Source organism: Rattus norvegicus, chromosome 13 (genome assembly GCF_021556685.1).
Source record: "Rattus norvegicus strain SHRSP/BbbUtx chromosome 13, alternate assembly SHRSP_T2T, whole genome shotgun sequence".
Taxonomy (NCBI): Eukaryota; Metazoa; Chordata; class Mammalia; order Rodentia; family Muridae; genus Rattus; species Rattus norvegicus.
Genome location: NC_141546.1, coordinates 49,433,628 through 49,451,007, shown reverse-complemented (window position 1 = coordinate 49,451,007; position 17,380 = coordinate 49,433,628). Strand labels below are relative to the sequence as shown.

Sequence of the window (17,380 nt, the reverse complement as noted above, 5' to 3'; positions counted from 1 at the left end):
TGTGAAGTTAGGTAAATTTGATCACCTGTAATTAGCTCATAATGATCACTGACATCCTGTGATTCAATGACTGGTAGTTCTCAGTGATGGATCACCCATTAAAGTAATTTTATTGATGCACATTTCTTTTTTTTTTTTTTTTTTTCGGAGCTGGGGACCGAACCCAGGGCCTTGTGGTTGCTAGGCAAGCGCTCTACCACTGAGCTAAATCCCCAACCCCATTTTATTGAGATAGATCTTTAGGACGATGTATTAAATTTCTAAAGGTGTTTTCTAGCAAATGCAGTCATTACTTTATTTATCAATGAGTGATATTGTTAAGAAAATTTTGCAGTATAATTAGTAGTTAATTCAATTTAAGAGGTAGTATCTAGCCAGGTGGCAGTGGTGCATGCCTCTAATGCCTGCCCTTCGGAGGCAGAGGCAGATGGATCTCTGATTTCAAGACCAGCCTGGTCTACAAGAGTGAGTCCAGGACAGCCAGGGCTTTAGTTTTTAGTTCAGAGAAACCCTGTCTTGAAATCCAAAAAAAAAAAAATGTGTGTGTATATATATATTATTAAATGTTAAAAGATATTATATAACTAAAGTAAAGAATTACTCCCTGGACAGTATAATTACAAGGTCATGAAATTTGTATATAGTTTTAGTGTAGCACAGGCACCCACCATGGGTGAACAGACAATGAAGATGTATGCATTTGCTCAATGCAATGTGAGCATGGATGTGGGTCAGCTGGAATGGAGAACCTGTTAGTCAGATGAGCCTACGGAACATTATGTTAAGTGAAATAAGCCAGAGAATACTAATAAAAAAGAATACTAATGCATGTTTTCATATATATGTGGAGCTTACCAAAGCCAAACACACAGAAGCAGAGAAGCAGAGAAGGTGGTTGCCAGGGCTAGGGAGGTAGAGGTGGAGTCGATGTCAGCTGGAGGAGACAGAGTTTCATCCAGACAGAGCGAGTAAGTTCAAGAGATATATTGTCTGACATGGCAACTAAGGTCGATTACCGTGTATTTCTAAAGAAAATATGTTTTCTTGAAGTGTTCTCACCACAAAATAGAGTATCATTAGCCTGATTTAACCATTCCACATCTGACTCGTGTCTTAAATATGCTGGCTTTATAAATGTGTACAATTCTATATTGCTTTAATTGAGTTTTCCCAAAGACACAAATGAAACATCACACAGCTAGATTAAGGAGCCACTTAAATGCTTGCCCAGTCTCTAAGTCTGCACATCTCAGTGAGCTCGTATACAGTTAGAATGGCTGTGCTGAAGCCATAGAGCGTCACCTATGGCTTTCCACTTTTACCTGGATTTCGTTTTTATGCATTTATCTACCACATGGACAAAAATCATCATCATCATCATCATCATCATCATCATCATCATCATCATCATCTAGCAGCAACAGCAGCTATGGCAAAGTTGAAACTAGAACAGAGCATAGGTTTATACCCTCTCTTGTGATTCGTGTTTCCTTTCCCGCATCCTATCTTTCCTGTCACCTATCTTCAGTGCAATTTCTATTTTTAAATAAAATAAATAAACACAGGAATACAGCTCAGTGGTAGATCACTTGTCTACTTGACTTAAGTCCCTAGTCTCAATTCCCAGATACTAACTAAATATATTCTTACTTAATCTAGGCCCTGGTGTGTCACATGCCTTTAATTCTAGCATTTGGATAAATGGACAAGGTCTGAGTGTCACAGATTGGAGGCCAGCCTGCACTCTAGAGTGAAAAAAATGAACAATTTTTAAGGTTTAACTAGTTCTGTAGCACATGACTGGAAGCTCTGCGTTTGAGGCCAGCCTGAACTACACAGTAAGCACCATGACAGCCAGGACCACATAGTTGCAGTGTTTTGTTTTGTTGTTTTGTTTTGTTTTGTTTTGAATTATCTAGTCCTATGGTGGCACATGCCTTTAATCCCAGCACTTGCAGTTGGGAGGCTTAGACAGATGAGCTCTGTGAGTTCAAGGCCAGCCTGGTATTTGCAATGAATTCCAGACTAGGAAGAGCTATAGCGAGACCCTACTTCTAGACAAACTTTTAAAACAATATAAGAAATTATTCCTAATTTTTCTGGCAGTTTATACCTACTTCTTTTCTTTCATGGGAAGTTCAACTTCACAGATCAAAACCTCATCTTTCTGTTTAAGGAAGGACATACTTCCAGGGGCCATTTTTTTTTTTTTTTTTTTTTTTTATGAAACAAAGACGAGACGACATAAGTACACCTCTACTCTGTTGCCCCTCTCATTGTTCACGTTTTTCTTCTCCAGGTTCACGGACAGAAAGCTGCTTGGGAAGACCCAGTGGAATGGGTCCGGGACACTCTTCCCTGGCCATCAGCCCAGCAAGACCAATCAAAGCTATACCACCTGCCCCCACCTTCTGTGGGCCCACACAGCATTGCCTCACCTCCGGAGGATAGGACAGTCAAAGACAGCACCCCAAACTCCCTCGATTCAGACCCCCTGGTGAGTAAAAGTCATCTAAAAAAAAGTCACAGAGTACAACAGAACTAAGTTCATATACTCTTCATGCATGTGCTGATGGGACTCAGGCATCGAAGGGTTCCAGCAAAGCCAGGACCAGAATGAGACCAGCAAGGAACTCTGAGCGTCAGGAGTCTTGCCTTGATCTCATGCCTGCATCCTAACTGAAGCTAAATAACATATTCAGGAAAATGTATTCTAGCCAAGAACCAAGTTTCAGGCAATAAGGAGATAGACCAGAGGAGGGCTACAGAGATGGCTCGGCTCTTGCAAGCATTCGCTGCTATTCCAGAAAACCCAGATTCAGCTTCCAGCACCCATCTAAGCTTAGGACTCCGGCTCTGACGGGATCTGACGCAGTTCTGTGGGGGCACCGTGCGCATGTGGACATACCTACATACAGACGCACGCAGTTAAAAATAATAAAATTAAAGATGTAAAACCTCTCATCAACCAAGGAAATGGCACAGTAAAGGGCTGTTAGCACTTCCCTCTCTGCCTCCCCTGATATTTATTCTTCTGAGACTTCATCAGCTACATGGATTCTGTAAAATGTAAGCTAGGGGGAAAATATTTCCAATGGATCTAGCCAAAACAATTAGTATCTTCAATATATAAAGTTAAAAGACACTTTCAGGGCTGGCAAAATGGCTCAACAGGTGGAAGACAATCAGTTTCAGGACAGAATTGACTCCCAAAAGTTGTCCTCTGACCTCCACATGTATGCCATGGCATGTGCACACCTGCATCTCTCTCTCTCTCTCTCTCTCTCTCTCTCTCTCTCTCACACACACACACACACACACACACACACACACACACACCAATAAAAAAAGAAAGAAAAATAAATTACATGGAAAACAAATAAGCTTAAAAGCCAAAGACTGAGTGAAGGACAGGAGAGGCATTTGACTAGAGGAAATGTGATTGTCATTAAGACGTAGGATCCTCAGCCTATCTAACAATGCTGAGCTGCAAATTAAATCAAGGAGCTACTGTTTTACGTTGGCAATGGGCAGAGTGTCTGAAGCGCAGACTTTGATCCTCCACTGTGGGGATATTCGTTACTAAAACCATGCTGGAGGAGGGTAAGTTAGCAGAATGCGGTGAAACTTAACACACAGGTCAGTTGTGTGCCATTGCACCTTTCCAGAAGGAAGTATTTCCCGTTAAGTCGTAATATATTTTTACTTAAATTTGGACTTTGAAGGTTGTAAATGGCCGTTTTCCATCAAGATACTCTCTTAATGGGAAGACTGATTAATAACATGGATAGAAGAGGCTGGCAGTAGCATGAGTAGCACCAACCAGGCTCTCACGTAGCTGAAGCCTGAACCATAAAACAGAAAAGCAGAGGCGTACACTGAGGTGGTGGTAGACTTGACACAGCGTCTGGGGGTAGCACAGAGCCTAGCTGTTGCGGTGTAATCTACTGCAAAGGAATTCCAAGAGTCCAGGGCCAATTACAGCACTTCTCTCGTTGCTCCTGGTCTAAGCTGGTAGGTGGGGGCCTCTCTCATTCCCCGGAGTGCATCTTGAAACATGTGAAGTATTATTCTTTGGTATCCTCTGCACCCATGGCAGCTCCCATAGCCAAGGTGTCCCAGGTCACATCCACGTGCGTGGGCTACAATCCGGATCGAGGCGGTTGTCACTTCTTTATGAACCATCTCTAAACTCCATGCTCTTAGTCACGCCGAGGATCAGGTGTGATATAGACTGGTAGGCTTAGGCTAGTTGGTTTGAGTTGGGTTCTCCTGTAGGCAGGACCCAGCATCCCCCTCTCGAATTCACCCATGTCTGCCTCTTTTCAGATGGCCATGCTACTGAAGCTCCAAGAAGCTGCCAACTACATTGAGTCGCCAGATCGAGAGACTATCCTGGACCCCAACCTCCAGGCGACACTCTGAGGGCCCAGCAGTCACTGTCACCCTGGATGGCAGAAGGCTGGCTTCAGCGTCATTAGCTCTCCTCTGCCCTCTTCTTTCATAGCTCTGGCTCACCTGCCTCGCCAAGAGAACAGGAGGGAAGAGGAGGGCAGGAGGAGGGATAGGTTCTCGGTGCTGAACCTTTGAGAACTTCCTAGTAGGAATTGGAGGGGTGGAGTTTGGGAACTCGTGCCCCTTAAATACATGTGCTGGCCTCCTCTCACGACTTAGGAGAAAAGATGATTCTGGGTCTTTTCTTCAAGTTTTGTTTTACTTACAAACTCTTGGGCTTTCTGGGGAGGGATTTGGAAGACATAAAAACAAACAAACAAACAAAAACAACTATAGCAGTTTCAAGCCAGTTCTCATGAACACCTCTAAGACAGTCACGTGTGGGGAAATCTAAGGGAGGCAGGAAGCTCTACAGACTTTCTTGCAAATCTTTCCCAATCCTGTCAACACTGCCAACAACCTTCCCCCCCCAGAGATCTGGCCAGAGCCCGGAAAAAAGAAGCATGTGGTTTAACAGAAACAAAACAAAAAAAAATATATGTGTTAATCAACCTGTAGAAGGTAAAAAAACGTCAGTGGAAAAGATGATGCTGGAAGGAGGGGACCCAGATGCCAAGATGGAAAGACAGCTGCCAGATCTTGCCTTCTGGATGACAATAGAGGACATTGCAAGATGGCTGCCAACCTAAAATGTCACCAAACCACAAGAGTAACATCACAGCCTTCGGAGAAAGACCACGAGCTGTCTTTCTGCCCTCTAATTGAACGCGCATGAAAGTCAATAAACCCTACTTTTTAATTTTTTTAACTTTTAAATTTTATTTCTAATTTTTTTTCCTTCCGTTTGCCTATTTATTTGCCCCCCTCCCTCCAGTTTTCTCACGTCAATGAGATACTCGGGTTTCCTTCCAGGGGATAGTTTTGCTTTCCAAGTGGGTTTTCTTTGGAGAATTTAATTCCATTACTATTGGTACAAGTCAGACCCCTGCCATGCCACTGTCTCCGGCATCATTGGGGCTCATATGGGACAAGAAACATTGGCTCATAGTAGTAAGGGAAAAAGAACTCAGTCTCTTTGATTCGTTTTGAGAAAGCACATGTTCTACCTGGAAGCTCAACTGCCACCCTCCGGCATGATAGACCTACCCTGAGCTTCACCGTGGACTGGGAGGAAAACCAAAATACTGGAAATACCTGCCTGTCTTATGGCCTGTTAGGGCCCTCACTGCACTATTGGATGGTAGCCACTTTGCCTGACTGAGTCAAGATCCCCTAGCTAGTCTTTATTATTTGTTTTTTGACAGGTGAATAGTCACAAGAAGTGAAGCAACTATGTGAGCTGCTTCAGGTCAGAATAAAAGGCTCGAGGAGTTCGACTTGGTGGCCAGTATTTGCCTTCCAAAGAGATCTACGTCTTGCAGAAATTGCCCTCTTCCTAACCCACACTCCTTCGTTTGACAAGCACTTACTGAGTATTTAACTGAATACTAGTCACTATGTTTTAAAACAAAAAAGACAGGACTTGGTCCTTAAGTTCAAGGTCTAGGAGGCAATGTTAACCTCCTTTTAAGTAACCACCCCCTTATTATCTGGACCTTGAAAACCATCTGAGAAATGCAGGGGAAGCCCAAGGAGTCAAAAGGAGCCTTTGATTAGATCTCCAATATGTTGTGGGCAGAAGATTGGGGATCAGTTTAAGTGAAGCCAGAAGAATTATGGAATCTTGCTTGTCTTGAGTGGGAAAATTACTTGTCGCTTCTGGAAACCAGATTCCAGGTTGAATCTTCCTCATGGGCTAATGTGTCAGCACTCTGCAGTTCAGGGCTATATATAATGATAGCCTGGACCTAAGAGTATGCTCTTCAGATTTCTAAGTAGCACCAGACTTAGCGTAAGCTACACCAAGATTCTGTAGGCAAATAAACCTGGACCGACATTCCACCCCACCAAGGAGTTACGTGCATCTGACTCTTTAACAGTCTATTTTTGTTTCGATCCTGAAGAAGATCTAGCTTGTCCCTCTTGTGCCCCCTCCACCCCCAGCAAAAGCTTCTATATTCTGGTAGCCCCAGGAATAACAGGGTCCTCTCTTCTGGACACTATTGTCGCTACTGCTGCTAATTCCATGAGCTGTGAAGATCCCCAACTCAGCTGCAAAATATGCAATTCTGTGGTGGGAAGAGGCTGGCTGTCCGAAGATGGTGCTGAAGTCACTGCCTTAAGGTCTCTGCTGTGCAGAATGAGAAGGCCCCCCAGAGCTGGGTGTTCCAACTTCAAAGGAAGGGAAGACTGGATAGGCCTACTTTGGACATAGGTCTCTTCTGAACCCTAGCCAAAGCTCCAGTACCGTGGCAAGGCTCGGACTTTTGCTAACATCCTAACGCTTGAGCCTTTCACTCTCTTTTCTGGTGCTGCCCAGTCAGTGCCTTCTGACATGGATGTTACTGGCCACTTAAGAAGAAGGAAAGTAAGAAATGCCTTCTTCCATTCCAATTGCCTCAGACTCCGGAGGGATTGTCTCTGTGGTGACCATGGATACCATCAAGAATTTTATTTGGGTCTGCAGCAGGTTGAGTCTGGAGGCCTCTCCTACTGTAACTTCATTTCTATTCCTGGGATCCAACACCCTCTTCTCTCAGTTGACTGCTGCATTTAGTTCAGGCCTCAAATAGCTGTCCTCCAGGAAGTGTGTTGCCATCTAGTGAAGTGCTCTTTGAAGCCTCCACTTTCCTTCTGGAGCCTGGGACCCTGTTTACAGTTGCACATCTGGGCCCCTCACAGTAGGATCAACCATCTCTACAAAGGGTTCATGGTTCTGTGGCAATTGCAGAAGGTTGAGCCTCCTCATGGTGCTATAACCCCTTGGGATGCTCACCCAGACTTCTAAGAAGCAAAAAGCCTGAGCTCCCCCTCACTGCCCGAGAATTCATGGCAAAGAGCAAATTCGCAGCATTCTTCCCAACCTACACACTTGCTTCTAGGTTGAGACTACTGGGACTCCTCAGAAAGGAAAAGCTGGGTCCCACAGCTAGATTCCCAATCTCCAGGCACCTTCAGAAGAACCCAACCTATCTAATTCTGCAGTTTTTTGCTATTCCCTTTCCTTCCAACTCCCTATTCCATCCCTCACCAAAGTTGGCTAGTGAAGACCATCAACCTTTGGAGAGCCCCAGCTCCAGGAGAGGCTCGCCAGTGCCCCTTGAACTTGGGGATGAAGACCAATAAGTTGTGTTCAGTGTGTTTGTTTCTCAGTCCCTGCCTAAGCACTAAAATAAAATACTAGGTATTGGAGGCTGCTATGGGACCTGATGTCTGTGCATCTTTCCGTCTCTGTCCTCCTCTCACACACGAGCAGTTTGTTTTTTGTATCTTCTGGGGCTTTGTGGAACATTATTATTTTTGATACCTGCTGTCCGGTAACTCGTTGGTGCTTATTTCTGTCTCCGTAAAACCTTATTCCAGTGTCTTTCATGTAGTCCAATCGTTTGGAAGGTAGAGGCTGGCAAGGAAGGAGAATGGGGTAAAAGACCACAGAGAGAGCCCACAAGAAAACCTTTCTTGGTTGGTAAACGTTTGGGTCTTGAGTTACCAACCTTCTAATCTGTCTACACTGATGGACATAAATCAAAATAATGATTTCTTTCCCTCCCCGTTTCCTTTTGTGCTGTGTGGCTTTTCTAGTTTGCAAGAGTCTATGTGGACTTCACATATCCACCTCCTTCCTGATGGCTCTTAAAGATGAGTCACGTTATTCAGAGGAGTACCACCCCCTTCTGGGACTCTGATGATGAACTGTTTCCTGTCCTATTCCAGAAAAGCAGGGAAAGGAGTAGCAGGCCCTCACAGTACCTCCCATCATTCCAGATGGAAGTCATTCACAGCAGCCAGTGTGTGCACGGAGAGTGCATGCCTGCTACAGTGATCCAAATGACATTAGTGATCTCTTATGGCAGAGGGGTTTGGGAGAGGAAGTTGTGCTGATCATGAATCTAATCCAGGGTTCAAGTGTTGAAGTGACTCAGATGGTTAAAGCTCGGCATCTTTCTCTATCCTTTCTTCCCATAGTCCTGCACAGTGGCTAAACTGAAGCTAGTAAATGGATTCCACGAACCAACAACCCCATGGTAAGAACTAAAATAGCTGGTATGACAGGTTGGCTAATAGAGATGGATCAGATGGATGTGCCAACAGGTTGGCTAATAGAGGTGAATAAGATAGGTGTGCCAACAGTTGTTGGTGCCCTTTTTTTCTTCTAGTATTGGCCATTGAATTTAGGGTTTCTCGTATACTCGGCAAGTACTTCATCATTGAGCTCTATCTTTAGCCTTCACTCTGGCTTTAAAGACAAAGTTTCACTAAGTTGTCCATAATGGCTCTGAATTCACTAAATATTTCAGGCAAGCTTTGAATCTGATGAACACACACACACACACACACACACACACACACACACACACACACACACACGCTTCTCTCAAGTAGTTGGGATTTCAGCCTGCATCACTAGGCTCAGCTGTAATACACTCTGTAGTATGAACTATTCGTGAGAGTTCCCAACAAGGAGGCCCAGAAAATGTTACAAATGGCCAAAGCCTGAAGACACTGTTCTTCATAACTGAGTCAGCCTTATCAATCCTCAACCTGCTCAGGGATAACCGGGTCACCAGCTTGGCTCTCCCCACTGCCCAGGATACACTGGTATACACTCTAGCCCTGGGAGCACGTGCCAATGTAGGGAAGACAGAGTAAACCGGAAAGCAGCAGAGCCTTGAAGGAAAGAGCAGTTGGATTTTGGAAACCGCAGGGAGAAAACGACCGTTAAAAGGTATACCTATTTATGTTAGTTCATTCTGGTTTGGTGTTCTGGCCGTTTTCCTTAATGATTGTGCCACAGGGAACATTCTCTGACATGAGATCCTGAAAGGGGAAATCCCTGGTTCTTGATTCAACCTTTCGTTCCATACAGCAGTGGCACTAAAGGGATGTTTTCAGGCGAGAAACAGCAGCATATAGGAATGTGTTAGGAATAAAATTCCCAGGCTCTAACGTAGACTTACCAAGTCAAATCTTTGTGGCAGAGCCCGGCAATGCTTTTAACAGTCCTAGTGAGTCCAATGCATGAGAGCCCTTGCTCCAAGATGTTTGATGTTTGAAAACCCCAAATAAGAAGCATGTACAGTCTAATTCAAATGATAGCATTTCAAAGTCACTTTTCTCGTACTTAGGTTTCTGGGAGTTCACAGTGAAAATATGTGCTTTGGGGTGGAAGTCAGGGAAGCTCTGCAGCTTCCTGTTTGAGTGCAGCCTCTAGTAGGAGACGTCCTGCCTCTGAAACTTCAACCTGGCAAACTACCGGGCTTCAAGGGGGGAATCATGTTGGAGGTCTCATCCAAATTGCTGTTCTGAAGGATTCTTTTTCTGATTATAGTGTAAGAAGAGTAAAATAAAAATCTAATTTGCATTTCTATGATGAAATGTTCTCCTGGCAACAACCCTCTCCCTTCTTTAAGTGGCTAAGAGTTCTGATGAGTGTGAGAGCCTAGCCAGAGAAACTAGCCAGACCCTCCTTGCCTAGAGCGGTAGACAGCTGTGGGGCTCTAGTTATGCCAGAAGCCATGTCTGCGCTCAGCCCACAGGAGAGAGCTCTGCATGGTGAAAATATAGTATCTGCGTACTTGGGTTCAACCTTGCCTTTTCCCACACCAGGACCTAAATATAGTACTCAGCAAATAGAACAAAATAAAATCCTCTATTTAAAAAAATTTTTTTCCCAAAAGAGCTTCATAGATTTCCAAACTCATAAACTAGCTGATGTGGCCATGAAGAGCTGAGACTGTTAGAAGCAGTTTTGTTTCAAAATTTTCAGTTTCCCTTCTATAAAAGCACTTTTGTGTAGAGTATTAAAGATCACTGGTACTGGGTCTCCAGAGCCCAGGGACTAAGCACTGAAAGGAAGGACTAAAGTCCAAGGAAAACAAGAGTAAAACATTTAACTAAAATCACCCTCCTTACCATCCATCCAGCTCTTGTGGCACCATCCTGTTTCTCTACATCATCCTCTCTACAATCATCCTGCCTCCCTGCATCCCAGCTCCTGTGGCCTCATCCTGCTTCCCTGCATCCCAGCTCCTGTGGCCTCATCCTGCTTCCCTGCATCCCAGCTCCTGTGGCCTCATCCTGCTTCCCTGCATCCCAGCTCCTGTGGCCTCATCCTGCTTCCCTGCATCCCAGCTCCTGTGGCCTCATCCTGCTTCCCTGCATCCCAGCTCCTGTGGCCTCGTCCTGCTTAGCTCCTGTGGCCTCATCCTGCTTCCATGGCATTTCTCTAAGAAGGAAGATAAAAAAGAGCAAACTCCCACACTGCTGCCAGTTTCCGGTACTGCTCTGCTGCACCCCCCACCCCCACTTCCTAGTGCTGTTCTGTTTATTGCTCTTAACAAAACAAATTTATAGCGAGTTCCAGGCCCTGCTGGCTTCCTTTCCTCCCCCTCCCTATCCTGTTTTACGCAGCACTGCTCATGTAAGAGTCTGTTTCTCAAATGCATGGCATTCCTCAGGTGGAGGATGGGCAAGAATGATCACTTTTTAAAACTTACTGGGTAGAAAAATCCCAATCCAGGATATGTGTGTGTGTCTGTGTGTTTTGTCTTATTTTCTTCTCATTTGACCCTCGCCTATTCCAATCTGTCCCCTTTTATACCTGATGTAGAAAAGGCAGAACTGAATCCGAAAAGCAAATTGTTGTATATAGTTGCGGTAACAATCATGAAGAGAGCTGGGCTGTCCCCTCAGTAATTCATTTTAAATGAAAAAGAAAATCGGTTGAAAATTAAATCCATGCCTTGGCCAGCCGAAAATGGCCTTCCTCCATCGCCACAGAGGCCACCCTTCCTTGGGTCCTCTGTCTACGAGGCATGTCTCTATCCAGCAAAATTCATCTGTTCGCTGCCATTTGCGTTTCAATAAAGTTATCTCCTGTACTGTTCTCTGGTTTTCTAGCCCACTCTCTGCTTGGTTTCTGTGTTCGTTTATCTTAACGCTTGGTATACAGTGACAGATAGCTTGTGGCCACTTGCCTAACTCAGAAGCAAACCCCACCTGCTTGTCAACGCCTGACCAAATGCTAATAAGCAGGAGTCTTTTTACTTCTGTTTTGTGGGCAGGAGAGAAGCCCACCTTGTACATTGTGGACAGTTGCTTACTTTATTCAGGCCGCAGATAACATGAACAAAAGCAACGTGGGGAGGAAAGGGTTTTTATTTCATCTTACAGGTCCATTATAAAGGGAAGCCAAGGCAGAAATTCTAGGAGGCGGGTTGAAGCCACAGCCACTTAGGAGTGCTGCTTACTGGACTGCCCCCTTTGGCCTTAGCCTAGGCCCACCTGCCTGGGGAATGGTACTAACTACAGTAGGCCGGCTCCCACTGTGGCAATTCGCAATTAAGAAGTGGGTCCCAAACTTGGCTACAGGCCAGTCTGATGCAGATAATTCTTACATTAAGGTTCTTCCTTCCCAGGTAATTCTAGTTTATGTCAGGTACTATGACAGCTTCTCTCACCAGAAATCAAGGCTTCCAACTTCTGGGGGCAGGGGTGTGTGTGTCTTGAGTCCTCCATCCACTGCAAACGTTGAAAATGCACCATCCTCTAGACCAACAGTTCTCAATCTGTGGGCCAAGACCCCTTTGGGGGTTGAATAACCCTTTCACCAAGGGTCAAGTACCAGATATTCTACATATCAGATATTTACAATTTATAACAGTAAGTGAAATTACAGTTATGAAGTAGCAACAAAAATATAATTGGGGATCACCACAAGGTAACTATTAAAGGGTCACAGCATTAGGAAGGTTGAGAAACATTTTCTTTTGGGGGGCAAAAGTGAACTTACCTAAAAGGACAGTTATTGTAATGGAGTTGAGTTTCTCTGGCCACTGTAAGGCAGAAAATAAGCCTCACTGTTCTCCACTATGGAGTTGCAGAATCAAGAGGCACTCTTCCTCTGAAAGCACCATGGTAACACAGGCTACCTTGGCCCCCTTTGATACAGGAGGTGACAGATGGGTTTAGAGCACTCCTTGCAAATGTTCTTTTAAAGAATTTTCAGATTAGGCAACTTAAACTACAGTCGTCACCAGTTTAGCAACCACAGTCTTGGGCTGTTTTTGGAATTGCTAGTTTCCTTTACCATTTGTGAATAAGAGAAATGTTCCTACAAAGTATGCACATCTAAGACACTAAATCTTAGCAGCTTATCAAGAAATACCTGCTCTGAGTTCCGGCAACGCGTGGCCTGCATTGTAATCCCTGGCTCTAATCTCCTCCACTTGCTCTACTGGGTAGAGTCTTTGTTGTGGCCATTTCCTGTGACTACCCTTGTTAGCCATATTAAAGTACTCTTTCTCCCTTAGCCCTCCAGTTATAATTTCCCTGAGGGGTGGTGATGGGAAGAATGCTGGACTAACTAGATGGCTCAGGGGGCAGTAAAATACCACATCTGACAACCCGAGTTCACTCTGAAATAAAGGGGACCAAAGATAAACTTCACACTCAGTCGTTCTCTGACCTCTACAGGTATCCCAAGGAATATGCCCGTGCATGAGTGTACTGCGTGTACATGTGCACACATACACACATACACATACACACACGCACACACACCACACACACACACACACACACACACACACACACACACACACACAAACTGTTTAAAAACTTTTATTGGTTTCTTTGTGAATTTCCCATCATGCACCCCAATCCCACTCATCTCCCCATCCCTTCATATCTGCCCTCTGCCCTTGCAACCTCCCCACCCCCAATAAAATAGAATAAAAAAGAAAACCAAGAAAAACCCAAACATCTAGTCATGGAAATAGTGGGTCACACAGTACACCCTTTTGTCTACAAATCTTTACTTGCAAACGTTCTTTGCAATGAGTCACTGGGTCTGGTTCCAGGCCTCTGGCTTCTGCTACACCATCAATACTGGATCTACCTCTCAGATATCCTGTTGTTGCCCTGTGTCAAGGAGATCCTGCAGCTCTGGATCTGCAGGACAGGCCTTTCATGGCTCCAGCAGATCATAGATGGAGTAGATGTTAGGGTGAGCCAATTAAAAGCCCTGGATCTGGGCCCAGAAGTAGCTGAGTAGGTCAGCCTCCCAGCTGTCCTTCACCTGCACCACCAGGGTAAGCGCTCCAGTACTGTCTCAGGTAGCTCTCCCAATGCCACAGCCAAGAGTGACCTCAGCTCTCTTCTCATAGCCTCACAAATGACTCACCTGTGCCTTCACCACCATGGCTAGCTCTACTGTGCTGCCTAGGCAAAGTACAGGGCCCTAAGTGCTACAGCTGGTGAAGGACAGGGCCAGCTCTCCCCCTGCTGCAGGAGAGAGGGGTAAGGGTGGGGGGTAGGGGGAAGGGCATCTCTTCCGTGACCAATACAATCCACAGCAGACAAGGGGCAGGGCCCTCTGTGCTCACGCCCTCAGGGCTAGCTTAACCCACTCCCTTGCCATCATGGTCAGTTCTATTCTGCTGCCCAGGCAAGGGGCAGGGTCAGCTCAGCACAGTGCCTCAGGTAGCAGTCCAGACCAGGGACATCTCCATGACCTTTGGTGGTAACACAGGTCTGGGACGTCAACATAGATCTGGCTGCCATAGGACCACAGACCCAGACATGTGGACCCTGGCAGCAGCATGGGTCCAGATGTCCCCATGGCATCAAGTGACAGTGCAGTCATTCAGATTAGCATGTCTCCCCTCCCCCTGGCAGCACGACCCTCAGATATTGACACAGTTTCTGGTGGCAGGCCAGATCACTGACATCTGCTTTGCCTTTGATGGTAATTCAGGTCACAGACATTGACACAGACGGCAGCTGCAGCAGGACCAGGAACCCAGACATGGCCCTTGGAAGCAGCCGGGGCCAGGACCTCAGCATGGCCTCCTCATATCCCCCTATTCCTCACAGCCTTTAGAGGTAGAGCCTAGTTCTACCTCTCTTTACAGTGTATGAACCCCTCAGCTTGGTTTCTCCTCCATCTGCACCACATTCTCTCTCTTTCCCATCACACATTCATTCATCATAGTGCCACCCACCACAGGTGCTTGACTGTCTTTCTTCTGGCCTCCCCCAACACTTTTTTTTTTTTTTTTTTGGTTCTTTTTTTCAGAGCTGGGGACCGAACCCAGGGCCTTGTGCTTCCTAGGTAAGCGCTCTACCACTGAGCTAAATCCCCAGCCCCCCCCCAACACTTTTTTAAAATTAAGTAATGTTATATATTTGCGGGATTCACTGAGTAGTCACATAGAGAATCAGTCTAGAGCCGTGTGTGGTGGCACATATATACACCTGTAATCTCAGCAGTGGGGCAGGTGAAAACAGGAAGATCAAAATCCGGGAATTCAAGGTCAGTGCCAGCTACCGAGCAAGTTTGAGGACAGTTTGAGCCACATGTGATCTTGTCTCAAAAACAAGATAACGACAAATAGGTAGATTTTTTTTTCTTAAATCATTCTAGAGAAAGGCTGCTTTACATGTAGGCACTCTCTCCTAGACAGCCACTTTTTGACATTGGGTCCATCTAAGCTAAAAAGCTAGAAAACTGGCTTTTTCTAAAGTGACCACTCCCCATTGCCAATTTCACTTAAGTTTTTCTGCATGTCCCCTTTTCCCTGTCCTCTCCCTCAGCGTCTTTGGATCTCTAAAGCTAAAACGTATGAACGGACCCAATTGAATCATTGCAGTTTTTAATTGAGAGGAGGGGTGTTGGTTTAAGGAAGATGCTATTCTGATCCCCTTCCTTTAAAGCTGGACCTCTGTCCTAACACGTCTTAAATCTGAGCCTAGAATAACGCTGGAGGAAAGGGGTGATGGGAGCGGGGGAAAAGGCATCTCTTCCGTGCCCACTACAATCCATTGCAGACAAGGGGCAGGGCCTTCTGTGCCCACGCCCTCGGGGGTACCTTACCCGGCTCCCTTGCCATCGGGGTCAGCTCTACTGAGCTGCCCAGTTGGAATAAAGGTTAAACGCCTTTATTCCAAGCGCGTTTGCTAACAGCGCGTGCGACTTCAGGACTACAAACCGTTATGGGAATTCTGTGTGCATATACGTCCGAAGCGTGCTGGCCCGCAAAGCGCCGTTCGGTTCCGGCAGCAGAAGGCGCTGTCTCGGGAGGCTGCGACCTATCCCCGCCCCCCGCCCGCTCCCGCCTACTTAGATGCGCAGGCGCGGCTTCGCGGATTGGCCGTCAGCGGGAGCCGTCATTCGGTGGCGGGTCCCGGCCGCGGGGCTGGCGGGCTGAGGGGAGGAAAGATGGCGGCGGCGGCGGCAGCTGGTGCGGCTTCTGGGCTGCCGGGTCCAGTGGCACAGGGATTGAAGGAGGCGTTGGTGGATACCCTCACCGGGATCCTGTCCCCGGTGCAGGAGGTGCGGGCGGCTGCAGAGGAGCAGATTAAGGTGCTGGAGGTGACAGAGGGTGAGTGAGGCGGGACCGTCACGAGGATGGCTCGGACCAGGGCCGGCCGCACAGTCCGCTGACCACAGGGATTTGGGGATCCTTAGCCAGGAGAGAGGTGGGCGTCAGGAGTGGGTTAGGAAACGGGGGTGGGGGTGCCGCTGGCGGCCGTGAAAGTCCTAGAAGAAGGGTGGCGCGTCTGAAACGAGAGGGTCCGGGGAGGTGGAGCCTTAGCGGGGATGGGGTGGGTGAAGACTTGAAAAGATAGATAGTGGCTGGGTTCTGCAGAGGACAGAAATGGAGTTCGACGTGGTGCTGTCGATGTCGCGCAATCTGGATATTTGAGACCAAGACAAGATCTTTTGCCGTTTTCTTCTCCAACTCGGTTCTAGTGGGATCAAGGAAGGGAGCTAGAGAAGTGCGAGAGGTAAGGCCCTTAAGAAGGCGGCCACCATCAAACAAGTTTCCGTATCAGAGTTTTAAATCTGGCTAGTTGTTCAGACACCTCTTGTTTTCCTAGAAATCAACTCAGTTCGATGCATACGATGCATCACTTTCCCGACCATCCTTTCCGTTTTATTTTTCTTTTAAAGACTTACTGGCAATTATTGAGTACTGTGCATTTCTATGTACAGGAACGGTTTTTCCTTTGTTTTAGATTCTTTGTTCTCATCCTTCCATTATGTCCTTTTAAAGTGTTAGAGAAGAAACTATTTGACGTTTTCTTTTAATTTCCTGTTTAGTGGGCTTTCAGCAGGCCTTTTTTTTTTTTTTTTTTTTTTTTACAAAGAAAAAGGGTAAAATCTCCTTGGTCTTTATGTAAGAAACCTATCTGATTTGGAATTCCAGATCCTCAGATTCCCCAAGTTCAAGGGAATATTTTCACTGCTCCTTAAACTTAGGCTTCTTCAGAAATATGGGAGATTGTTTCCATATTTGACCAACCAACCCCAAAACCTTGAATTAATGCTCCTACGGGACTTATTTTTATTGAAAAGAAATGGATGTGGTGGGGGGACCTCCTTTGAACTTAGTTTTTATATTCTTTTATATGACCCAACCATTGAAGGAAAGTTCCCTTCTGTTGGAACTATTGGGATTCGGGATCTAATAGGTTAAAGACTTTTCAAAGGCCAGGTGTAGTTTTATAACATACCAGACTCTCTTAAGAGAAGGAGCCGTGGATGGGAGAAAGCCATTGGAAAGCAACACATAACTTGACCTGAGGTTTCCCGGTCATGTTCCTTGACTTTACAGTTCATACCTCTGCTCCCTCAGTATAAGGAAAGAAAGCTGATAGGCAGAAACCTTACTAAACTTGTTACTTGCATTTAGTTGCTGGATCTGATGCAAACCGATCCTTAATCAAACCTTCTATGAGTAATACCCAGTGTTTGAGCTAACTCCCAAATTGACACCTTGCTGTGAAAGGCGGGCTTATGTTTAAACTGTACAGTAGCTCT

The 17,380-nt window shown here is 45.9% G+C and overlaps 2 protein-coding genes across 24 annotated transcripts in view; both read left to right on the top strand.

The window, feature by feature from the left end:
• The window catches only part of Nav1 (neuron navigator 1), a 253,346-nt gene extending 241,906 nt beyond the window's left edge, over positions 1–11,440 (top strand). For 8 of the 9 annotated variants that reach the window (XM_087581658.1, XM_087581657.1, XM_087581656.1 and 5 more), the window contains 2 exons: positions 2,300–2,497; positions 4,330–11,440. In XM_087581658.1, coding sequence (XP_087437784.1) covers positions 2,300–2,497; positions 4,330–4,425 — 294 coding nt within the window. In that variant the 3' untranslated portion in view covers positions 4,426–11,440. 9 annotated transcript variants of the gene reach the window in all.
• A 4,287-nt stretch (positions 11,441–15,727) lies between these two features.
• Ipo9 (importin 9) overlaps positions 15,728–17,380 on the top strand; it is a 49,593-nt gene continuing 47,940 nt past the window's right edge. For 8 of the 15 annotated variants that reach the window (XM_087580793.1, XM_087580799.1, XM_087580797.1 and 5 more), the window contains exon 1: positions 15,749–15,938. Coding sequence is in view for 1 of the 15 variants with exons in the window: in NM_001107180.1 (NP_001100650.1) it covers positions 15,776–15,938 (163 nt within the window). In the remaining 14 variants the exon portion in view is untranslated. 15 annotated transcript variants of the gene reach the window in all.